We start from the raw sequence: 25,945 nt of genomic DNA on the forward strand, positions 1-25,945 counted from the left end.
GCCGCCCATCTAGTTTTGTGACTTTAAAATGTGGAATTATTTTCCCTGTTCCCTGAGCATTTAAAACCTCATCCTGTGTCATGGCTTCTCAGTACAAGCTCTTGAAATAATTCTGAACTATTTCCTAGATCCTTCAAGATAATCTCCAAGTACTTCATTTGAAGCTGTTGCAAGCCAAAGTGGAGAAATTCTTTCTCCAGCCCTCTGGATACCATACTGTTTTATTCAGTTTGACCTAGGGCTAATGGGAAATTCCTAAAGAGAAAGGAGCAGAATTGAAGGCATGGGATGTTAGGAGGCTTTATACTGATAAAAGAATTCTTCCCATAAAGGTCACTCTGTCTTTTGAAATGTTTAGCTTTTTTCCTTGTTCAGCAGACTTTTGTGGAATACTTTTACAAGTGTTAAGTTTGAAGATGAGGAAGAGTAGCAAGACCTACTGGGAATTCTTAGACTAGAGAAAATCATTGCACTAACAAAATGATTAGTTTTCTAAAGAAATACACTTAAAGTAATGTAGAAATGAGGAGGGAGCCCTTCAGTTTGTGTTTGGGAAGAATGGAGATGATTGAGATGTTCTAGGTGTGTTCCATAGAAAAGGCATGAGCTATATCATCAGACTCCAGATCTGTTCTGTGAAAGATTTGGAGGATGTTCTGCAGAGAGGAGTCTCCTTTCTCTTGGAAAGACCTTGATTAGTAATTTCTGTTTTTAAGGCTACACATGAAAGGTAGAATGCTGACATCGTCAGGAGAAATCCTTAAAAATAAGTTCCTTTCTTTTTTTACTCAAGATTTTATAAAGCAATTTGATATCACTGGTGTTCATTTCTTAGTTCTCTGCTTGTGAATCTTTTTGTTGGAACCGTTAGGTCTGTTGGAAATAAAGATATTTTCCTGCCCATATCGTTGGAGAGCAGGCTTTAAAGAAATTTGTGCATCTTCAAGCTTGTTAAAAAAAACAAAACCCTAGTTGTTATTTTTCTCCTTTTATGACCTAGGAATTGGCACTGGTAATCTAGTTATAGTTTCCTCTTTCATCTGAGGTGTGTGCAGTTGCTCACATTTTAGCATCTTTCTCATGCAGCAGTCCCTCTTCAAAATTACAATTTACGCCCTGTTTTCAAAGACTAGCTAGAGATGCAATGGGAAAGCAACACTTCAGTGGCCGAAAAAACAAAAGTCTAGGCTTATTTTTATTTAATTTTTATTACATTTTATCTCTTTTGTACATATGTGTGCATGTAGGTGGGGGTGTGCAGCCACAATGTATGTGTGAAGGACAACATGTAGGAGTCAGTTTTCTCTACCATGTGGGTCCCAAATATTGGCCTCAGGTCATTAGGCATAGCAGCAAGTGCCTTTACCTTCTGGTAAAGGGTTATATCCTAGCACTACTGTTGACCAGATGGAACCTTGAGCCACCAAGAACCTGTTTGCAAAGTGAGAATAATGTAGTTTAGCTTGTGTGAAACATAATTACCTGTGCAAATACAAGTGTAATGTATAGGATGGTATTTAGCTCAAGCTAATACAGTTTTAGCTAATAGAATTTACTTTAAATACAATTATTGACAAAGTTTAAGAATGGGGTAATGGCTTTTGCAGAGGCCCCAGATTTGTTTCCTAGAGCCCACATGACAATTTACAAACTAAATTTGTTATTTTATTTATTCTTAATTTATTTGTTTATTTCTTTTTAAGAGATTGGATCTTTCTATGTAGTTCTGGCTGTCCTGGAATTTGCTATGTAGACTAGGCTAAGCTCAAACTCAGATCCTCCTGCTTCCACCTCCTAACTGCTGGGATTAAAGGTGTGTGCCATGTGCCTGGCTCATAGCAGTGTTTTTATAGGTAAAATAGTGTGATATATTTTAAGTATCAACAAATGACATAAAACAAAAACTTTGTAAAATAAAATACAGTATCTTTGACAAAACTGATGATACATGAAGCTGAGTTGCTGGTAAACTGAGTCACATAGGATAGCTGAAGAAAGAGAACCAGTCAAGGATGCAGTGAAGCCTAAAGGAACGGGGGCAGCCTCAAGGGATTGGGCTCTGAGAAAGTTTTCAAAGTTTCATTGCATCCTTGAGTATCTCTTTCTTCAGTTGTCGTGTGTGACTCAGTTTACCAGCACTGATGCCCAAATGTGGGGCTCAAAGAAGAGGGGGGGTCTGTATTCTCCAGGACTGCAGGTAAGTACTCTCATGTGTAAGTGAGGAATCCAGAATTTTTTTTTTTTTTTTTCGAGACAGGGTTTCTCTGTATCTTTGGAGCCTGTCCTGGAACTAGCTCTTGTAGACCAGGCTGGCCTCAAACTCACAAAGATCCGCCTGCCTCTGCCTTCCCATTGCTGGGATTAAAGGCGTGCGCCACCACCACCCGGCTGGATTCCAGGATTTTGGCAGGGACTTGGAGTATTCCCCACCTCAGGAGCAGCAATACGTGCAGTCGTTAAATGTTTACTGCAAGGAAATGGAGTGAAAGTGAACGAAAAGCAGGTGACCCGGCTTTCTTCTGGCAACTCCTCATGTTGCGAGCTTAGAGGAGGCTATACCATTAAAGACTTGGTCTTTCTCTAACTTAATTCCCAATGTTCTAGAGCTGCTGCAGGATGAAAAGTCAGAAAAGGCTGGGTCAGATGTAGAAAATTCAAGTGAGGAGGACATTCTGGCTAGGAACTGTCAGTCAGCAGAGGAGAATGTTTTTTCAAAGTGAGGAGAGCCAGGATGATGGAGAAGAATTTCCTCCTCCTCCAGATGAGACAGGTTTAGGCAAAAGAGACTTGACTGCACAATTGCAAAACTTAGAGATACAAATAGAATAGCTCCAGTAACGAATAATAAAGGAAGAAAAAAGGGAAGTGTTTAATCAAGGACTTTCGGCACCTCCTTATGAAGGCATTGAGGAATAGTTGCTTAAGGTCATAAATACACCACCTCAGATGTTTCCAGTTACTCTGCCGCAAGTGCCTGCAAATTATCAGTATCCTCAGGGTTATGTTCAGATTGATTGGAGACCTGCAAAAATGACAGATTTAAGGCAGTTTAAGGACGCAGTGGCTGCCAGGTGGTGCAGGCCTTTAATCCCAGCACTTGGGAGGCAGAGGCAGGCGGATCTCTGTAAGTTCAAGTCCGGCCTGGTCTATAACAGCTAGTTCCAGGACAGGCTCCAAAGCTGCAGAGAAACCCTGTCTTGAAGGGAAAAAATAAAAAGGAAGCAGTGGCATATGGAATACATTTACCCTATGTAAGACAGATTTTAAATAACTAGACTACTCAGAATAGAATTATTCTGAAAGATATAAGGGAAACTCAGAGCTTTCTGGCTGCTAGCTGCCTGTCAACCCTTTCTGTCTAGGGCCCCACCAGTGTAGAGAGGCAACATCTGAGTTCCAAGGAGTGATGGGCAGGGCTCTACTGCTACAGCATGAAGTAGCACAGCTGGCCCAGAACTTAGAATTTTCTTGTTTGTTGGTTTTTGTTTAAATGTTTTTTGTTTTTTCCTCGTAGTGTGAATAACTCAGTATTAAAAGTTCCTTTATGGGAAATGTTTTCCCCCCCTTGTATCAGGAGTAGCTCGGTGTCAGCAGTCCCTTCATGGGAGAAAACAATTAAACCCTACTTCTAGTGCAGAAACAATCACAGCCATGGCATAAAGTACTAAGCCAATTGCCAGAGTATTAGTATTCATAGATGGAGGATGTTCTCTTTTTCTGATCATCTAACTAATGCTTAAATGAATGCTGAATTTTCATAGTAAATGAACTGGAAGAGCAAAATTCATAATTTTGAACTATATCATTTAGTGTGCTATTATTTCTTTTTGTTTTTTGTTTTTTTGTTTGTTTGTTTTTCGAGACAGGGTTTCTCTGTAGCTTTGGAGCCTGTCCTGGAACTAGCTCTTGTAGACCAGGCTGGTCTCGAACTCAGAAATATCTGCCTGCCTCTGTCTTCCGAGTGCTGGAATTAAAGGTGTGCGCCACCACAGCCCAGCTCACAATGATTTTTTTCAAAGCCTGAGTGCACCTAAAAACAATGACTTCATTTTGATGTTTAAACCAGAATCAGTGACTCTTCTAAATTTCTCACTACACTGAGTTATGAGTACATAGGAGTATATAAGTTATCCCCCACCCCCTGTTTAATTTTTGTATATACTGGAAAAGTTCTGTAATGAGATTTTTAAAAACTGACTTTTAGGAAATTCTTTTTTGACATCTAATAATATTTTCCTATATAGTTATTCTAAAATTTTCTTGGGTCTCTGATATTTCAGTCTTCCTTTCAGTAATCCAGTATGGTATTAAAGTTTGTTGTTATTACTTTTAAATTGTATTCATTACTGTTGTGTGGGTGTTCATGATATGTGTGTTTATATACATGTGTTGGGCCAATGGCAGCTTTTTTGAGTCAGTTCTTTCCTTTCACCTTAATGTGGGTTCCAGGGATTTGAATTCAAGTAAACTGAATTTGTATATAGATATATAAATTGTTATATAAATGACGATTAAGTAAGTGCCTTTACCCATCGAACCATTTCACCAGTCTTTTGTTTTTTCCTGTGTTTGTGCGTGTGTGTGTACATGCGTGTATGCATACATGTGCATATGGAGCCCTGGAATTGATGATCTGATGTCTTCCTTTTCATTCTGCACCTTACTTTTCAAGACAGGCTCTTTCACTGAACATGGAGCTGACTGCTATTTTAGTTAGACTGGCTGGCCAGCAAAGCCTTGGGATCTACTTTTCTGTCTCGCCAATGCTGGAGTTACAGACATTTACTGTCTTTCTCACTTCTTTTTACATGGGTATTAGCGATCCAAATTCAGGTCCTTATGCTTGTACAGCAGTCACTTTACCCAGTGAGTCATCTCCCTAGCCTAGTACTACGTTTTTGTGTCTCTTTCCCTATACAGTATTCACAGTGTACATGCGCACCATCTTAAACTTTTTGGAGATTCTTTGAGATGGAGCTTCATCTATGCCAGGCTAGCCTCTTACAACTTTGTAGCTGAGGATGCGCTTGAGCTTTTTAGACAAGAGTCTTACTGGTTATCTCTGGCTGAAGGTCAAACATTCAAATGTACAGATCTGTAGGGGCCATTCTCATTCAAACCACCATACCTAGCCACTGAAGTTTTGAAAATTTTGTATTCCATATTACAGATGAGGACAGTACTGATATAGTCTTCATCTTTCTCTTTTTGTTTGCTTCTTTTCTGAGATAGGGTTTTAAGGTGCATCCTAGATGTCCTTGAACTCACAGCAATTCTTTCAACCTCTCGATCCACTCTGCCACCTAGAAATATCAAAATTAACATTTGAATATTGTCCTTTCCTATAAAGTAGAGCCTATAAAGGGACTACCTTAATTTGTAAATTGCTTTTCTTTTTCTTTTTCTTTTCTTTCTTTTTTTTTTTTTTTGTGGTCCTTTTTTTTAAGTCCTGACTGTCCTGGAACTCAACTCTGTAGATGAGGCTGGCCTCAAACTGAGAGATCCACCTGCCTGTGCCTGCCAGGCTCCCAAGTGCTGGGATTAAAGGTGTGCATGACCACTCTCCAGCTGTACTCAGTTTATTTAAGGACTCTTCCATCTTAGTTATTGTATATTTTAAATTTTTTTTTGAGGCAAGATATTGCTGTGTGGCCCAGGCTGTCCTTAATCTTCTAGTTTATAATCCTCCTTAGTGCTGGGATTATATGGAAACATCACTATGTCTGATTTACACATTAATCTTTTTAGCCAAGGGCCAGTTAGATAGCTCAGTGAGTGAAGGTGCTTGCTGCATTAGCATGGTGGTCTGAGTTTAATCCCCAGAGTCGTGTTGAAGTAGGAGGAGATAACTGACTCCTTCAAAGTCTTTTGACCTCCACCACACATATCACACACATCCAGTAATTTAAACACAAGGATCTTGCCAAGCAGTGACAGTGCACACCTTTAATCCCAGCACTTGGGAGGCAGAGGCAGGTGGATCTTTCCCTTTGAGGCCAGCCTGGTTTACAGAGTGATTTCTAGGACAGCCAGAGCTGTGCAGAGAAACCTTCTGTCTCAAAATACCAAAACAAACAAACATCTTAAGAGATGGCTTAAGTGTACTTAACTTATTTTGTAGAAGACCAGGTTTAATGCCCAGTACCCACTTGGCAGCTCACAGTCTTTTGTAACTCCAGTTCAGGACCCAGTGCCGTCTACTGGCCTATGCTAGCACCAGGCATGCATCTAGTGTACATATATGTAGACCAGTGGTTCTCAACCTTCCTAATGCTGTGACCCTTTAATACAGTTCCTCATGCTATGGTCATCCCCAGCCATAATATTATTTTTGTTGCTACTTCATAACTGTAATTTTGCTACTGTTATGAATCATAATGTAAATATCTGTTTCCTAGTGGTCTTAGGATCTGTGAAAGGATTGCAACTCATGGGTTGAGGACCACTGTAGGCAAATAGATGTAAAATAAAAATAAGTCTTTAAATAATATAAAATAAAAAATGAGTAAGTAAATAAATAAAGATATATAGTCAAGAGCGAGTGGTGGCACATACCTGTAATCCCAGCATTTAGGAGCCTGGACAACAGAATGAGAGATCCTTTCTCTAAATAAAGCAGTAACACTGAGCCAGTGAAGAGACACAGTGAGAAAAGTTTGTGTCATCCAAACTTGATGACTTGAGTTTGATTTGCAGAATCCACATGGTGGAAGAAAAAAAGCTGTACTTTGTGATTGAGTGCCACCCTTTCTCCATTAAAAACATAGTTTTTAAAAAATAGTATTTGAGGGCAGCCTGTGTTATATGAAATCCTGTCTCAAATATCAGAGTAAATTCTGTATTAATTACAAAGTATTCTGTCTTGGAATATTAGGTTATATGTATTTTCATTAATAATGTTGTAGTTAACATTCAGTCAATAAATGTTTATGTACAACTCTTATTTCTATAGGATGAATGCCTAGAAGTGGAATTACTAGGTAAAGTATATAAACATTTTAAAAACTCTTGTTATATGTTACCAGTTGTCCTGATCAGAAACTGAAATTTTTTATTGCCATTGATAATGATAAATTTAATGTTTTAATTAATAAGGTTTGATTTTTATGTTCATTGATTATTTATTTTTGGTTTTTGTTTTCTCTGTGTAGTCCTGGCTGTCCTGGAACTCATAGAGACCTGCCTGGTTCTCCCTCTTGAGTGCTGGGGTTAAAGGCGTGCACACCACTGCCTGGCTTAAATATTACTTCTTAAGATCATCTAATGTATAGTCCTTACTTCAATTTTCATAAGTGTTTCAAATGTAACTTGAGGCAGAATCTGATGAAGGTTCACATCTTTAGTTATTGTCTCAATCTCTTTTAATGTAAGTCACTTCTTTCAGAGGTATGTCCATATTCTAAACTTTGACTATTTTTCCTTCCTTCCTTTTTTTTTTTTTTCTTAAAAGTTTAGTACTTGCCTACTCATATGTCTCTGTGAGGGTATCGGGTCCCCTGCAACTGGAGTTACATACGGACAGTTGTGAGCTGCCCTGTGGTTGCTAGGAATTGAACCCGGGTCCTCTGGAAGAGCAGTTAGTGCTCTTAACCACTGAGTCATCTTTCCAGCCCCCTGATAGTTTCTGTAGTGCCATTTAGTTTGATATTTATATCCTGTGTTTCTGTAAACTAGAAGCAGAATTAGGTTTAGATTAAACATTCTGGGCATACCACGGGTAGAGGGTCTTAGTGATTGTGTTCTGTAAACCTTGGGAGGCATATGTGACACAGTGACAGGCTGTTAAACTAACATTGCCGAGTTTGTTAAGATGTTAATGGACATAACCTTTTCATTATAAGGTACATTTTTATCGTCTAATTACTGTCATTTATGGGGTGATGTCTTAGTATCTTATGAATATCCTATTCCCCAGCAACTGACTTTACCTAATGGTTTAAGAATTCATTGATGATCTTCATCTGAATTACCTTACACTATGACTTAGAGTGTCTACCTCCACCTCAATATAATCTTTATTCGTTTTTAGAATATTTTTAATTTGACAATTTTATGCATGTAGGCAATCATATCCACCTACAGCTCCATCCTAAGTGCTTGCATGTTTTAAATACATCTTCTTCCAGTGAGCTGTATTTCAGCCCTAATGGATTTTTAAAGTTGTAATTATTTATAATTCTATTCTTTTTTAAAATTAATTATATATATCATTGTTTTGCTTGTGTGTATTTTTGTGCATTGTGTGTGTGCCTGGTACACTTAGACACCAAAAGAGAAGGTTGGATACCTTGGAACTGGAGTTACAGATGGTTGTGAGCTACCATATGGGTGCTGAGAATTGAATCCAGGTCCTATACATGAGCAGCAGTTGCTCTTAACTGGAGAACCATCTTTCCAGCCCCAGCTCCTATTCTTTTTGATGCTCAGTTTATCTCAAATTTGACCACTGGGATTTCCTTCAGACTGGCTTCTATTCTCATACCACCATTAATATGTATTTAGTTATTCATTCGTTTATTATTTGTTGGTTTTTTGAGGCAGGGTTTGAACCAGTAACAGTCCTGGTTCACTTTGTAGACCAGGCTGACCTCAAACTCATTGAGATTTGCCTGCCTCTGCCTCCCAAGTGCTGGGATTGAAGGCATGTGCCACCATTGCCCGGCTTCTTTTTTATTTTTTAATTACTGTTCAAAAGTATAAAATTTACTATATTAGCCCACTATATTAACCCATTTATAAGTGTCACATGAGTCATCTAGTCATGTGATTCTCCTTTTTTTTAGATTTATGTATTTTATGTATATGAATGCTCTGTGTACACTTTTTTATATTTATTTATTTATTATGTATACAATATTCTGTCTGTGTGTATGCCTGCAGGCCAGAAGAGGGCACCAGACCCCATTACAGATGGTTGTGAGCCACCATGTGGTTGCTGGGAATTGAACTCAGGTCCTCTGGAAGAGTAGCCTAAACTTTGTTTTCTTAGGAGTGACTTTTTTCATTTAATATATCCATGACTCATATTATGGCATGTGACAGACACCCTTTTTTTAACCTATTGTGTTGTGTATGTATACAGCTAGTTGGCCTGGGTGATGTGAATAGTGCTGCTGTAAACATGGGTCTGTAAGGATCTCCTTTTGAGAATTTCTGGGTTGTTTGTAGTCTGTTTAAGATAGGTTCTCTCTGGGTGGTAGTAGTGCACACCTTTAATCCCAGCACTTGGGAGGCAGAGGCATGTAGATCTCAGTGAGTTCAAGACCAGCCTGGTCTACAAAGCAAGTTCCCGGACAGCCAGAGATACATAGCCTAGTTTTGTCTGGAGGGCGATGGTGGTATCACTCTGTAACCCAGACTGGCTTGAAACTCACTGTATAGCCCAGGCCAGCCTAAAATTTGTGATTTTTCTCCTAAATTTTGCTTCCTCCTGAATGATGGCATTACACATATGAGCTGCCATGCTTAGCTCTTTATGATACATAATCTAAACTTATCTAAAGTAGATCAAAGGTTAGTTTATTTTTATATGTTTTGAAGAATCTCCATACCATTTATCTAATTTTTGTTATTGTTTCTATCTTTTCATTTTATGAATTCTATATTTTTGTGCTAAGAAATCTTTGCCTGGCTCAAATACGTTTGAGTGTTAGCTGTTAGAGTCAGATCTGTTCTGTTATCCGTCTGAAATTACTTTGTACATAGTAGAAGATAGAAACCAAAGTTGCTTCTTGTTGCTTTTTCCTTTATCTTTTAATTTTTGAAAATTACATTTATTATTTTGTGTGAGTTGTGTGTACGTAGTATGAATGTGAAAGTCAGAGGACAGCTTGCAGGAATCCTCCCTTCACCATGTCTGTATCAGAGATCAAACACCTCCAAGCTGTCTTATCAGCCCCTCCTCCTCCTTTTTAAATTTGTATTATTTTTATGGATGGAATTTTAGTTGCTTTTTTAGTGTTTATTGTGAGGACTACTCCTTTTTGACTGATTTACCTTTTGAACCTTTGTTGAAAAACAGGAAAAAAAAAGTCTAGTATGTTCCGTTACTTTGCAGTTATTTTGGCTATTATATTTTCTTTGTTTTAATGCATAAATTTTATTTTTAATTTTTATTTTATTATGTGTAGGGGTGTTTTGCCTGCATATATGTCTGTGCACTATATGTGGGCAGTATCATAGGAGCCAGAAGAGGGCATTAGATTCCCTGAGACTGGAGTTACAGATGGTTGTGAGCTGCCATAGGGGCGCTGGGAATTGAACCCAGTGCTCTTAACCAGTGCTCTTAACCACTGAGCCATTATTCCAACCCCCAGATTATACATTTTAGAGTCAGCCTATCAATTTATTTAAAAAGTCCCCTGGGATTTTATTAAAATTGCATTGTATTTATAGAAATTGGGTAAAATTGCTGGGCAGTGGTGACACACACCTTTAATCCCTATATTTGGGAGGCAGAGACAGGCAAATCTCAGTGAGTTCTAGGCCAGCCCAGTCTACAGAGCTAGTTCCAGGACAGCCAGGACTACACAGAGAAACCCTGACTCAACCCACCCCCCTGAAAAGAAAATTGGATAAAACTAAGCAAGAATGAGTATCTTGTATTTTTTGATCCTTACTTATTCAAATCTTTAATTTTTTTCAGCAGTATTTTGTAACTCTCAGTGTCTTCAGGTTTTATGTAGCTCAGACTGGCCTTGAACTTTTTTGTCTGCTTTTGAGACAGGGTTTCTTTGTGTATCCCTATCTGTTCTGTGGTAGTATATAAAAATTCAGTTGATTCTTGCTAGGTTTTTAGGTAGATTTCAGTAAGGAACTGTGTGTGGTAATACACAGTTAATCCCAGCACTTGGGAGGCAAAGGCAGGTGGATCTCTGTATACTGAAGCTATCCTGGTTTACATAGTGAGTTGCTGGATAGTTGGGGATATGCAAAAAGACTGTATCTTAAAAATAATGATAAAATGAAGAAAAATTTTCTTTCTTTCTTTCTTCTGAGTGTGTGTGTGTGGGTACCTGTGCAGAGGCCTGAGGAAGACTGCTGGTCTCCATTACCATCCTTTGCCTTACTTCCTTGATCTTACTTTGGTCTCTTACCTAATTCAAGCCCCCAGGTTAGGTTAGGCTAGCTGAACAAGCTTTCTAGATCTGTCCCTGCCTCCAGCTCTGTGGTTGTAGGTATGTGTAAGCACACACATACACACCCTTTGTTTGTTTGTTTGTTTGTTTGTTTGTTTTGTTTTTCAAGACAGGGTTTCTCTGTTTAGCCCTGGCTGTCCTGGATTGCTGTATGTAGACTCGGCGTGTCTTACATTCAGAAAACTGCCTGCCTCTACCTCCCAGGTGCTGGTATTCAAGGCATGTACTACCACCTCTGATCCTAGTTTAATTGCTGGGGGTTCAAACTCAGGTCCTCTTTTCCCCACTCTGTAGCAGGTGTTTTTATTTTGTTTTGTTTTAAAAGATAGGGTCTTATTATGTAGCTCATGTAGACTAGACCTATAGAGATCTGCTGCCTATGTATGCATGGGCCACCATGCCTAGGCTATTAACATATATTAACATATTAACATAGCTATACAGATAGCTCTGTTGTTAGCAAATATAATTTTACTTGGCTTTTTTGTTTGTTTGGTTTGGTTTTGAGTTTCTCTGTATAGCACTGATTGTCCTGGAACTCACTCTGTGGACCAGCTGACCTCGAACTCAGGTTCACTTGCCTCTGCCTCCCAAGTGCTGGAACTAAAGTGTGCACCACCATACCTGGCTGTTTTTTGAAACAGGATCAGCCTATAACCCAGGCTGACCTTGAACTCATGTATTTGGAGGTGACCTGGACTGCTGATCCTCCTCAGCCTCCATCTATGAATATCTGTGATATATTTCTTCATTTATTAATGTATTTTTAAATTTCTTTCAACAATGCTTTGGCTTTTATATTTCAGGTCTTGTACACATTTTGTTAAGTTCATTTGTAAGTATTTAATGCTTATTTGTGCTGTGTTAAATGATATTTCAATTTTTCTAATATCTATTTGGTCATACTGATATTTTTTTTTATATTTTGGCTATATTATGTAAATTATGCTGAATTTTCCTCTTACTTTTCTGAACTTTCTAATACTTATTTTAGAATTTGCTGTTATATGATAATATTTGTAAATAAAGACAGTTAATTTCTTTTTAATTTATAAGTCTTTTATTTTTCTTGCCTTACTGTACTGCCTGTGGCCTCTGGCACATTAAATTTGATATAGGTTTATTGTAGATAATACAGATTTATCATAGACGCTCTTACTTGGTTATGGAATTTCCTTCTGATTATAAGTTATAATTTTTATCATGAACAACTAACAAATTTTGTTAAACGCTTTTTTTGCATTTACTTATAATATTTACAAATATCCTAATAGTATTTTTCTTTTATTCTGTATTATGTTACCTTATATTTATTGATAGTTTGAGTTTTGTGGTCCTAGAAACTGAGTCCAAGGTCTTGGCACTTGCTAGGCAAAACTCGTAGCCTCTATACTGTTAATCCAACTTTCATAAACTTTCTTAGTCTTAAATCGCCTTTACTCAGTTTGCTCATTCTTGTTTTAAAGGATTGTTAGATTGTGTATGTGTGAGATAGACAGCAATGTTAAGTGGAATGTCTGACATGGCATGCTTGTGGAGATCATAGGACAACTTGCACTTGCTTCTCTTCTTCCCCTTTGTTGTGGGTTCTAGGGCTTGAACTCACGTCATCAGGCTTGCAGAGCAAGCATAGTCATCCTGCCATCTCCTTTTAAAAGAATTTTTAGCTGGGTAGTGGTGGGGCATCTCTTTAATCCCAGTTGTCAGGTGGCAAAAGCAGGCAGTCTCTGTGAGTTCCAGGATAGCCAGGTCTACATAGAAAAATCCTGTCTGGGGTGGGACAGAGTGGGGTGGGGTGGGGGGGCTATTTACAAGTATTGTCTTTAGTTTTCTTGATCGTGGTAATGCTTACTTCATTTTATTTGGTTTTTATTAATATATTTGTTTATTTATTTATTTTCAAGGCAGGGTTCTCAATATGTAACTCTGAATGCCCTGGAACTATGTAGCCCAGGCTGGCCTCAAACGCACAGAGATCCGCCGTCTCTGCCTCCCAAGTACTGGGTGTGTGCCACTATACCTGCCTCACTAACTTTAATTTATGTCTTAAAGGAACTTGTCTCATCTAAATAATTTATTGAGAAATTATTTGTAATAGTTCCTGTTATTCCACAATTTCAGTTCTAACGCAGGTACTATGTATATGGGTGACTGGGCTGTTTTATTTCCTTGTTTTACAGCTTTCTTGAACAGTATATCTAGGAGTTCGTCATACTTACTGATTTTACTCCCGCAAATAAGGTTTTATTTTCATACTTTGAAAAACTTGTTTTTTATGTAATTTTATATGTGTATGGTATGCACATATGCATGCATGTGCTGAAGCATCTTTGTGGTCAGAGGACAGCTTGCTGGAGTCAGTTTTCTCGCTGTGTGAGTTCCAGGCATGGTGACAAGTACCTCAGCTTGCTGGTCTTTCCATGCTTTCGGTTGAATTCACTCTTGTTTTCTATTTTTTGTTTGCTTGTTTCTTTGCTTTTCAAGAAAAGGTTTCTCTGTAGCTTTGGAACCTGTCCTGGCACTAGCTCCTGTAGCCCAGGCTGACCTCGAACTCACAGAGATCCGCCTACCTCGCCTCCTGGGTGCTGGGATTAGAGGCCTGCGCCACCACTGCCCTGCTTGTTTTCTAGTTTTTGTTTGTTTGTTTGTTTGTTTGGGGTTTCGAGACAGGGTTTCTCTGTAGCTTTGGAACTTGCTCTGTAGGGTAGACCAGGCTGGCCTCGAACTCACAGAAATCCACCTGTGTTGGGATTAACTAGAGTAGTGTGTCAGACAGTACAAAAAGTATGGTGAAGTATAAAACTAATCAGAATTGAATAGCAGTGCTCATATCTGTTCGCTTCACTTCTGATACCACAATTCACTTTTTAGCTTTTTTAAAAGATTTCTTTTTATATGTGTATGAGTGTTTTATCTAAATGTTTGTACATGCACTGGGTATGTGCCTGGTGATAGCAGACATCAGAAGAGGGCATTGGATCCTATGGAACTGAAGTTGCAGATGACTGTGAGCTGCCATGTAGGTGCTGGGAATGGAACTCAGGTCCTCTGCAAGGGCAGCCAGTGCCTTTGCAGTCCCACTTTTCAAATTTTAAGGCCACTTAGTGGATAGAATTTTCCCGAATACCAGCTTTATATTTATAACTTAAGGTTTACATTAGTCATTGAACTACTGAAGTATGAGGGTTTTTATTGTTTAATGAATTCCATTTAGCCACATAACAAAGTACAATCTTCACCACCTTTTTGCCACAACTTAAAAATAAAATCATGATACTGACTGTTGGTCCAAGAAAGCCCATCTGTTAGAGGCTATGAAGAGAAGAGAACATCTAAATGTTCCAGTTCTTGTTAGCATCTCTAAATTTGGAGGAAGAGGTTGAAGTTATGAACTGAAAGAAGGTTTTGGATTATTAGCCTCACCTGAGATTGAATCTTGGCTCACTACTTAAGATATTAGATAATGGCTGAGTGTCTTCTCCAAACTCCAGTTTTCTTGTGAATGACACAGATCGTGACATTTGTCTCTTAGCAATTGTTAGAATTCGATGATACATGTCAAGCCTCTAGTGGAGAACCTGATATATACATACTTGGTAATGTTAGCTACCATAGTTTCCAAATTACTAGGTCATTTATTTATTTATTTATTTAGGTTTGGTTTTTTGAGTGGAGTTTCTCTGTATATCTTTGGAGCCTGTCCTGGAACTCACTCTGTAGACCAGTCTGGTTTCACAGAGATCCGCCTGCCTCTGCCTCCCAGGTGCTAGGATTAAAGGCGTGTGCTGCCACACCCACCTTGGCAATATATTTTTTCCTGATTTTTTTTGTTACACTCACTGTGTTTATGTATATATGTGTGGTGTGAATACATGTGTCTAAAATAGGCAGGCCAGAGACTAATCCAAATCTCCACGTCTCTTTGGGTGGAAGAGGTTGAGGTAGCTGGATTGTCTTACACACAAAGGCCAGCGAGAAAGGCATCACCTGCAGAGAGGATACACAGATGAAATTCTCTGACTGCTCCAGGGATTGATCTAAACAGGGTGGCAAGGGGATGAAGAAATGACAAACATAAGGCACGAAACAGCTGGGCTCAGGTGGACTGGCCTCTCCATGGAGAAGCAACAGCGCCTTGCCAACCCTGTATGTTTGGTATATATACAGTTGACTAGAGAGGGCAAGCTATTGGATACAGCAAACCAGGAGGAGCAGTCTTCAGGCCATAAACATGCGAGGAGGGGAGCTACAGTGGACATTTTCTGTACACACTGTCAGCATTGGCACCTGGACTAGATAAGGCTTTGGTTCTTGACCTGGCCATGCCCATGTCAACAATGCGCATGCCCTCAGGACTTTACTTGTTCCCTACAATGGAACACTTGAAGAATCCCAAAAAGTTCATCCCTAAGACAAAATGGTTTTTCCTGGCACTAAGAAGGTAGATCAGGTGACTATAATCCTAGTACTTGGGGGAACCTGAGGTAGTTCTAAGCCTGGACTAGTATGAGACCCTACCTCAAATTAAAAAAGAAAAGAAGTATTAAGAAAGGGCCAACGATAGCTCTTCGAAAGGCTGGGCATGGTGGTGCTTGTCTTTAATTCCTGTACTTGGGAGGCAGAAGCAGGAGATCCCTTGAGTTCAAGGCCAGCCTGGTCTATGTAATGTGTTCCATGCCAGCCAGAGCTACACAGTGAAATGGTGACTCAAAACAGAAAAGCTACTAATGAATAATAGTCACTGCCTTATTTATGAGACAAATATCTCATGTATGTGTGTGTGTCCCCCAGAGGACAATCTTAGGTCATCCATCTTGGTTTTTTATTGCAATGTCTCTTATTGGCCTGGAACTTGTGAATTAAACTAGGCTGTCTGGCCAGTGAACCCTAGTGATCTGGCTGCTTCTACCTCCCCAGCACTAGGATTACTAGTGAGTATGATAGCTATGCCTGTTTTGTTTTGTTTTGTTTTTTCCTTTCTTTCTTTCTTTCTTTCTTTCTTTCTTTCTTTCTTTCTTTCTTTCTTTCTTTCTTTCTTTCTCTTTAAACAAAATAGTTGTGTTCAACAGTCCTCTAGTGTGAGAACCAGTGGACAACTTAGCTAGAGTGGGTTCTGTCTTGTAATTGTTTAAGGACCAGACTCAGGCTGGCATGCATGTTGTCAAGTGCCCAGAACTGCACAGCCATCTTGTTGCCCACTTTGAAAAGGCTTCATTCTGTTGTATAGTACAAGTGTCAGGATGGATGGGAAATAAATTTAACAGTTCTTTTTTTTTTAAATATTTATTTATTTACTTATTATGTATACAATAGTCTGTCTGTGTGTATGCCTGCAGGCCAGAAGAGGGCACCAGACCTCATTACAGATGGTTGTGAGCCACCATGTGGTTGCCGGGAATTGAACTCAGGACCTTTGGAAGAGCAGGCAATGCTCTTAACCACTGAGTCATCTCTCCAGCCCAACAGTTATTTTCTTGATTAGCATTGCATACCTATTCCGATGGCCATGAATGTCCCCAAAGTGCTGCCACTCTGCTTCATGATTTCTCCCAATGTTGCCAATCAATCAGCTCCTGACCTCAAATCCCATGTCTGAGATAGAAGAAGGTGCCAAGAGACAGATCATGACAAAACCTACCTTCGTGTGACCCACTGCCACTGGCATCTCACATTCTACCTCAGTTGTTCAGCTCTACACAATACAGTATTCTAAAAACATAATCCAATCCAGGTATAGTGTGGTAACACATGCCTTTGATCCCAACACTCTGGGCACAGAGGCAGACAGATCTTTATTTGAGACCAATCTGGTCTACATAGGGAGTTCTAGTTTAGCTGGGGCTACATAGTAAGGCCCTGCCTCAAACAAATAAACAACAATAAAAGCGGTGAGGCTGCCTCAGAAAATCGAATTCATTGGTTTTCCTTTCTAAAGAGGAGTGGATATAATTAGTAATGTTCAACTTTTCACAAGGACGGGGAATATTCCCTCGTCACAACCTATTGGAGTTGAGTTTTCCATTTAGATTTGTATAATTGGTTATAGGAATATGTTTGAAAACTAGGAAAAGAATCTCTTTGCTGTCTCAGAAATGAACAGGATTCACCTTAGTTTCAATTTGTGTTCTTTACCTTATCCTAGGAAATGGTTAAAGATGTAGAAGCAATTGTGTGTGCATATATATGTATATATATTTTTAAGAATTTTGAGGGTTTTTCATACAGTATATTTTGATCATACACTTTCCCTTTCCCCACTCCCCCACCTAACTTCATGTTCTTTCTCACTTTCAAAAACAACGCTCCCCAAAACAAACAAAAAAATGAAAATCAAAACAAAAAAACTAATATAAAAAATAACAACAACAACAAAAAACACACAGAAAACCCCACAGAAGCCTGTTTTGTGTAGTCCTGGGTGTGGACCCTGCCTGGGGTGTGATTGATACACTTAGTGAACTACAGTTTCCCATACCTAAAAATGCTCTCTTTTAATTATGAAAAGGTATTTCAATATACTTCATATATTTTATATATACATGATAACATAAAGACGATTTTAACATTAAGGTAATTAGAAAGAAAAGCAGTTCTTAGCAGGATCAGCAGCACTAAGAGTGTTAGAAACCCCCGACTTATGCAACTCTGGGGTGTTAGCCACCAGCACTGTTTTGTAATCTCCATCTTATTATATACATATTAAAATTTGAGAACTGCTAGTCTAGGGAAATTGTTTCCAAACTAGGGTTCAATCTTATTTCTGTTTTTGTGCAGTTTTAGCTTGTTTAAAGTTTTGTGGGTTTTTTTTTCTTTAATGTTTATTTTGATTTTATGTACATGGGTATTTTGTCTGTGGATATGTCTGTACCACATGCATGCATGGTGCCTGTGGAAATCAATCATAAGAGGATGTTGGATCCTCTGAAACTGGAATGACAAACAGCTGTAAGCGGCGTGGATACTGGAAACCAAACCCAGATCCTCAGCAAGAAAGCGAGCGCTGAGCAGTCTCTTCTCCAGCCCCAGGTTTCAGGGTGGTGGTGGTGTTACTGGTACTGATTTTCTTTATTTTTCATTTTTGGGTTTTTGTTTATTTCTGAGGTGTGATCTCTGTCACCCAGGGTAGCATTGAACCCATGTGGGTCCTCCTGCCTCAGCTTCCCAAGGGTTAAGACTACAAGCATTTCAAGGCTGGAGAGATGGGGCAGTGGCATGACCAGAGTCTGAACTGAGGTTCTGTAACAGACCAGCTGGAGACTTGTCTGGAGAGAAGCACTTCTTTTTTTGCTTGGTGTTTGGTTTGGTTTGGAGTTTTTGGTTTTTTCGAGACAGGGTTTCTCTGTACATCTTTGGAGCCTAGCTCTTGTAGACCAGGATGGCTACCTCAGAGATCTGCCTGCTTCTGCCTCCCGAGTGCTGGGATTAAAGGTGTGTGCCGCCACCACCCAGCTGAGAAACACTTCTTGTGGAGCATCCCTAAATGCATTTTATGAGGAGCTTTTAAAGGCAGAGAACACAGAAAGACTGCGTCCTGATCAGCAGTTGCAGAAGGAAGTAAAGCAAGCAAGCAAGCAAACAAGCAAGCAGTTTAACTGAAGCCAAAACATGCCATTAGCTGGGGCATTTCAACCCTGAGTTTCTAGAATAGGGTTGGGTGCTTTCCTATGGGGCTTTTCACAGCTGGGAGCTCGGGAATAGAAAAGGGGACAGAGTCAGTTTCAGGTTAAACCAAAGATAGCTGCAGCTGAGACAAGATGAAGGAACTTTTGCCCTGTCACAACTAGAACTTTCTTGCTCTTGTAGAGGACCTGGGTCTTGTTTCTAGTACGCAAATAGTAGGTAACAACCATCCACAACTCCAGTTTCAGGGAAGCCAATGACTTCCAGTGCCACCACCCAGCATAAAATACATTTTTTTAAAAAGCATTTGACATGTGTGACAGGAGCATAGTGTCACACAAGAACAAGTTTAAGCTGGGCAGTGGTGGCAAACACCTTAAATTCCCGCACTTAGGAGGCAGAGACAAGTGGATCTCGGTGAGTTCGTGGGCAGCCTGGTCTGCAAAGCAAGTTCTAGGAGGACAGCTAGGACTTGCACAGAGAAGCCCTGTTTTGAAAAAACAAAACAAAACAAAAAGAACAAGTTGAATTGGGTTATTAGACAGTTAAAACAAGTTTACTTTTTTTGGCTATAGTTTTTTATCTTTCAAGTGATATTAAGAACATTTATCTCCATGTGATTTTTAATAAAATCTTAATAACAAGAACTTGCAAATAAAAACCCACATAGTGAAATTATATTTCAGAGAACCTCTGTACAGTTATGTCGTAGTTTGAATGAGAAGGCCTCCATAAGCTCATATACAACATGAATAATAAAAACCCAGAGACAGATATTGGGGTTCAAGCTGAAGGTCAGAAAAGCAAAGCAGCCAACCACTAGAGAGACCTTTTACCTCTACCAAATCTTCAGCCCAAAAGGGCAAGATCCTGTCTCCCTAACTCCTCAGACTCCATACTCCACTGAGTTCCTTTTTCTTCCCCTTTATATCTCTCCCTCTCTGCTGAGTTGGATTGCTCCAGTCTCCATCTCTGCAGTGCTGGGGTTAAAGGTGTGTGAACCACCACCACCTGAGTCTGTTCTGGATCTATCTTGTGTAGCCCAGGGTAGCCTTGAACTCACAGGGATCCACCTGCCTCTGTCTCCTCAATCCTGGGGTTAAAGGCGTGTGTTACCAGTCCCTGGCCTCTGTTGGCTTAGTGTTGCACTCTGATCTTCAGGCAAACTTTATTTATTAAAATATAAAATACAAATAAAATATCACTACACTCATATGTTTGACTAGTTGTCCCCCTCCCAGTTAGTGGAACTGTTTTAGAAGGATTGGGAGGTGTGGCCTTTTTGGGTGGAGTGTGTCACTAAGGGTGGACTTTCCCTAAGTCCGTACCAGGCCCAGTCTAGTCTCTCTGTCTGCCTGCTGCCTGCAAATTAGTATCTAAAGCTCTCAGCTACTGCTCTAGCACCATACCTGTCTGCTTCCTGCCATGCTGATCATGGACTAACCCTCCAAAACTAAACAAGCCTTCAGTTAAATGCTTTCTTTTATAAGAGTTGCCTTGGTCATTGTGTCTCTTCACAGCAACAGAATATTATAGCGTAAGACAAGTTAGAATAGCTATTTGAACATATATGGTTTTTGTTGTTTTTGATTTTGTAACATGAAATATGTAGAAGTATTTAGTACATTGTTAGGTTCTCAAAGATTGTGGAAAATTATCTTTAACAATTTCTCTTGTTAGCAAAGAGTGCTTGTCTCCATCTGTTCTAAACTCCTATTTTACTGTCCTTTGTCTCTGAGCCTTTGTATTAGCTACTGTTCTTAAACAAGCCTTCTACAGCCTGTTACCTCACTAATTTCTATGCATCTTTTCCATCCCTGACTAGTCTCCTAGTTCCCATACCCCAATCCCAGTTGCTGCTTGCGTATCTCCTTATAACACTTATAAAAATTATCTCCCACATTAAATGAGGGCAGGGACAGACATAATGTCTTGTTTAAGGCCATGTTCTTAGGTACCTGTGAAGTGTGTCATACCTTATAGGATAAGTGGTAGGAAATGATTGTTGCCATGTTGTTTCCCCATCATTATCCAAAAGCAGTGCCTCAGTCTGACTTAGGAAGTTCTGTGCTGGTTGCTTGTGATAGTCATAGCGGGTATTGTAAGGTCAAGTGCCTCTTTCTTTTCCTCTGAAGCATGTGCTTGGCTTTGATTGAGGCGAACATAGTACACTCTGCTGCTTACTAAGCACTCATCCCTCTATCACAGGTCCCTTGGGAGAGCTAGATACCCTGATGGATCAAGTGCATATGCAGAACCCAGACTGGCAGCATCCTTCGGATCTCACTACACGGTAAGTGGGTCTCCTTCCATCTGAAGGAGGGAAGGCTAGAGTTTGGTTGCAAGGGAAATATGAGTTGCTTATTTCCAGAAGAAGAAATATGATCTGAGAATGAGCTAAGAATTGAACCAAAGTTCAGGTTTTAGTACTAGATGCACACACAATGTTTAACTAACTAGCTCTATGATTATGATCAATTCACTTCAATCCTGTGGTTATCAGCAAAATTTCTGGTTCTGAAAATCTGGTCTCTATTTTATCACTGTGCGCATGTGATGTGGATGGGGACACACTTGCACGTGTAGTACATGTAGTGGAGTCAGTTCTCCTTCCTCCTTTATATGAGTTCCAGGGATTTAATTCAGGTTGTTGGATTTTTGCAGGAAGTGCTTTTGCCCACTGAGCCATCTTGCTGGCCCCAAAGTCAGGAATCACCTCCTCTTCCTCCTCTTTTCCTCCTCCAACATGACAAGGTCTTGCTATTCAGGCCAGTCTCAGCTTCCTAAGTCTTATGTGGTTCTCTCTTCTACCGTGTGAGTTCTAGGGTTGAACACAAGTTGATAGATAAGCTTGGCACCAGTTGGCTGTACTCATTGAGCAATGTCGCCTGCTCAAGAACCCAGGTTTTAGTTTAGTTTACATGTGATAGTACATGCCCATAATTAATCTTGCCACCCAGTTAGTAGAAACAGAAGGATCTTGATTTTGAAGCTAAGCTAACCTAGTGACATAAGGAGACCCTATCTCAAAACAAACAAATAAACACAGAACTCTAGATTTGATTTTGTTTGTTTGTTTGTTTGTTTGAGACAGACACTCAGTATGCAACCCTGGCTGACCTAGAACTTGCTCTGTAGACCAGACTGGCCCCAAACTCAAAGATCACTGGTCTCTGCTATGATTAAAGATGTGTACTACCCTACCTAGCCTAGGATCCCAGATACTGAAGCTGGGTAGGCAGGCAGATCTCTGTGAATTCAAGGTTGCTCTTATCTACATAGTTCCAAGCCAGCCAAGTGTACATAGTGAGATCCTGTCTTTAAAGAAACAAAAACATAACACATTCAAGCCTTGGTGTTACTGTAACCTTTTTTTCCCCCCTCACATTCCATATTAGGGTATCAGGAAATCATATAGACTTTACATATATACCCAGAGCTGACCATATCTTACCATTTTATCTGGATTCTTACAAGTATCCTACATGTCATTGCTTGCTTACTGTTCTTACCTTGGAAGCCAGAGAGATTCTTTTAAAGCACAAGTTAGGTTCCCTTCTTTTTCACTCTTTCCACTAGCTTCCAATCAGCTGGCCATCCTTGGTCCTCTAAGAATGTCTGTGTGTTTTGCTGGGCTCACCAACCTCATCTATGCTGTTACTGCTTACTCTGTTCTAGTTATGCTGGCTTCCATCACAACCATAGCACTTAATCCCAGCATCCTGGAGGCAAAAGCAGGATAATTGCTATAAATTCTAAGCTATCTTGCAACACATAGCAAATTCCAGAATACATTGCAAGACTCTTTAAATAAGTAAAGCAAAATCAGACAAGAAAACATAGCAGTTCTCAGATGATGTGGGGATAAAAAGGTAGCTCAGTTGTAAGCTCTACTACACACACACGTCTCAATAAAGAGGGGGCAGTGTAACATAATTGTTACTAAATACATTTTGGAGTCAGATAAATGAATTATAATCCAGGCTTTTCTCCCTACTCCTCTATGTGGCATTGGGAAAGTTACTTAATCTGAAGCTTAATTTCCTTACTAGTGTAGAAGTTAATGTCAGTACTTCCCTAGTAGGATTTCACTAATATTAACTTGGATGGGGTGATTAAAAAATTCAGCAGATAGTCTCATATAGTGATAGATAAAAGACAAATGCTGGGCTGGAGAGATGGCTCAGTGGTTAAGAGCACTGGCTGCTCTTCCAGAGGTTCTGAGTTCAATTTCCAGCAACCACATGATGGCTCACAACCATCTGTAATGAGGTCTGGTGCCCTCTTCTGGCTTTCAGGTAGAACACTATATATATGATGAGTAAATAAATCTTAAAAAAAAAAAAATACTGCTAAAAATTATTTTGAGCCTTGGCTGCTTCTCACAACCAGCTGTGTAATGTCCCGGCCTTAACTCCAGGGGACAAAGGGTCTAAGAATCCTTTTTTGATTCACTATTATTGTAAAGTCTGGCTGGATACTTGTACCACAGCATGTACATGGAGGTCAGAAGACAACCCTCTTCCCTCGTGTCAATCCTGGGGGTTGAGTTCAGGTTTGTTAGGTTTACTTGCAGGTACCTTTACCCATGGGGCTGTCTTGTTGAACTTCTCTGCCTTGGCCTCCCCAATACTGGGATTCCATGTGTGATCCCACCACGCCCAGCTAGAATCAGTATCTTTGGCAAGCTTCCTACATGGTTCTTGGCAGCATTTTTGGAATTAAGATTGGGTTATATTCTTAAGGGTCTTTCTTAGAACTCACACCCAGAGCAGGTGACCCTCAAATCTTACTATTGGTCTATGTTGTTAGTTATTCTGTCCCTAAACTTAGCCTATGACACTCACATGATGACTTAACCTTCTCTGGGACTCTGCTTTTATCTAATTTTAACCGATGCGGCCTAAGCATCCTTGATCTGTTTATAGTGCAGTCTTGTTGGAGGTCTAGGTCTGGTGAATCAATGAGATACATATCCTGCTCTAAAACTGCTAGAGGGAGAAAATACAATTCTACTTTATTCTTGGCTTTTTGAGACAGGGCCTTACTTAAAGCTCACACTGGCCTCTGTGTAGCCAAGGATGCCTTTACCTCACAGTGCTGGGGATTACAGGGATATGCTACCATTAACATTGCACATCTTAAACATTGCTATCTTAAACATTACACATTGGTTTTCCTTAGAACAATACCTCTAGAAATGAGGTGACTTTGAGAGTTGGAAAGAAATAGCTTTATGAGATAGCTTTCATATAATTAAAATAGTATAAATTTCTAAAATATAGTATTAGTCTTGCATGGCGGCAAATATTCTCAACACTCAGGAGGCAGAATCAGGTAGATCACTTTGAATTTGAGGCTAGCCTGGTCTACATTAGTGAGTTCCAGGAAAGCCAAGGCTGTGTAGAGAGATCCTGTCTCAAATAAACAAAAAGCAACATATAATCTGATTTCTAGGAATAATAATATCTTTAAAAATGGTAGTGATAGCAGCCAGGCATGGTGGTGCATGCCTTTAGTCCCAGCACTTGGGAGGCAGAAGATCTCTGTGAGTTATTTTTTTTTATTTATTTATTTATTATGTAGACAATAGTCTGTCTGTGTGTATACCAGCAGGCCAGAAGAGGGCACCAGACCCCATTATGAGATGGTTGTGAGCCACCATGTGGTTGCTGGGAATTGAACTCAGGACCTTTGGAAGAACAGGCAGTGCTCTTAACCTCTGAGCCATCTCTCCAGCCCCCCTCTGTGAGTTATTTTAAGGCTAGCCTGGTCTACAATGCGAGTTCCAGGACAGCCAGGACTATTACACAGAGAAGCCCTGTCTTGAAAAACAAGATCAAACAAACAGACAAAAAAATTAGTTCTAGTAGCTGTTTTGTATACAAATGACCATTCCAACTGAAAATCCTTCCTGTTTTTATTCTCTTCTCAATAGAAATTATGCCCGGTTCCGACAGAAACCTCTACAAAGATACAGTCTGAGTCAGTGGGTTGACAGAAACAAGCGGAGCCACCACCGTTTCCAGCGTCTCCCAGACTTCTCTTACAGTCCTTATGTTTCATCCCATCAACAGTGACAGTCCTTACCCAGGGTCCAGTCCAGAGTAGCATCTTATTTTCCTCTGCTATTTTTGTTTGTATATTTTGAGTTTTATTTTTCACAAGATTTCTATTTAAAGAATTTGTCACCTTTTGGAAATGTTTGAAAATACCTGTTACTGTCTTAATTTTTTTTTTAAATGAGAATCTCCTGATTTGTGTCTGTCTGTACATGTTTCAACTTCAGCAATGTAGTTTTTTTTGTTTTTTTTTCTTCCTTTTTTTTAAATTTAAGATGAAGGTAGCTCCCTTTTGAAGGCCTGCATTAAGTCAGAACATCCAGTCTTAAGTACAATACCAGCTCTAAGCACAGTCTCCTTGTACTACCCCAAGTCATCTTCCAGTCTGCTGGAAGAAGGGATTGTTCTGCAGGCTACAAGCCAGTGTTACTGTTGATGACTCGTGAATGGGGAGAAAGCACTTTTAACAACTCCTCTTTTTAAATTTGAATCTCTTGAGTACTTGTCAGTATTTTAAGGTTGGTAATTCAGGACATTTAAAATAAGATGGAGTAGGAGAAAAGTCCTATTGAAAGGATAGATTAAAAAATGTAAATCCTCTCTTTTCTGTACCTGTTAGCTGCCTTTATGTTTTTTAATTATTGGCTTTTTTCATTCTTTATTAACTATATCTTCCTCACAGTGTTTGTCAACCTTATACATATAACTGACAAAAGACAGCTGACTAACCCTTGTTGAATCCTCCATAGTCTTGTGACTGGTTGGTTTCTCTGTCCCTTCAGGGATTTTTTTTTTCTTTTCTCCCACTCCCAGTGACCACTCCACTCCTGGATTTTTACAGGAGGTGTTCTTATGTCCTGTTAGACGTAGACACGCCTTTCAGAGTACCTTCTGTTTACTGAAGAACTTTTACCAGAATCTTGATGGGCCAGTGCCCATCTAGATGTCTGGGAATCTTCAGTTTCATGAGCAGAACCCCAAGTTATGTGTTGGTGTTATTCAGGGGCGTCCTTCCTGGGAAGCCTTTGGAGAGGCCCTCTTTCCCTCTCTAGCTTTACACTCTGGATGTTAGGATTTGGTCCGACTCTTACCATTTCACATCAGTACTCAAGAACATCTTGGGAA

General features: G+C 39.6%; 1 protein-coding gene across 11 annotated transcripts in view; it reads left to right on the plus strand.

Moving 5' to 3' along the window:
- S100pbp (S100P binding protein) overlaps positions 1-25,015 on the plus strand; it is a 37,370-nt gene extending 12,355 nt beyond the window's left edge. For 9 of the 11 annotated variants that reach the window (XM_048434315.3, XM_048434321.3, XM_048434320.3 and 6 more), the window contains 2 exons: positions 20,967-21,051; positions 24,697-25,015. In XM_048434315.3, the coding sequence (XP_048290272.1) occupies positions 20,967-21,051; positions 24,697-24,838 (227 nt within the window). In that variant the 3' untranslated portion in view covers positions 24,839-25,015. Of the gene's footprint in view, positions 1-6,952; positions 6,981-11,944; positions 11,974-20,966; positions 21,052-24,696 lie in introns of those variants that run through there. The other 2 variants (XR_015000931.2, XM_085686632.2) reach the window with 2 other exon arrangements.
- Positions 25,016-25,945: the final 930 nt, after the last annotated feature.

Source organism: Myodes glareolus, chromosome 3 (genome assembly GCF_982192425.1).
Source record: "Myodes glareolus chromosome 3, mMyoGla1.1, whole genome shotgun sequence".
In the NCBI taxonomy this organism is placed as follows: Eukaryota; Metazoa; Chordata; class Mammalia; order Rodentia; family Cricetidae; genus Myodes; species Myodes glareolus.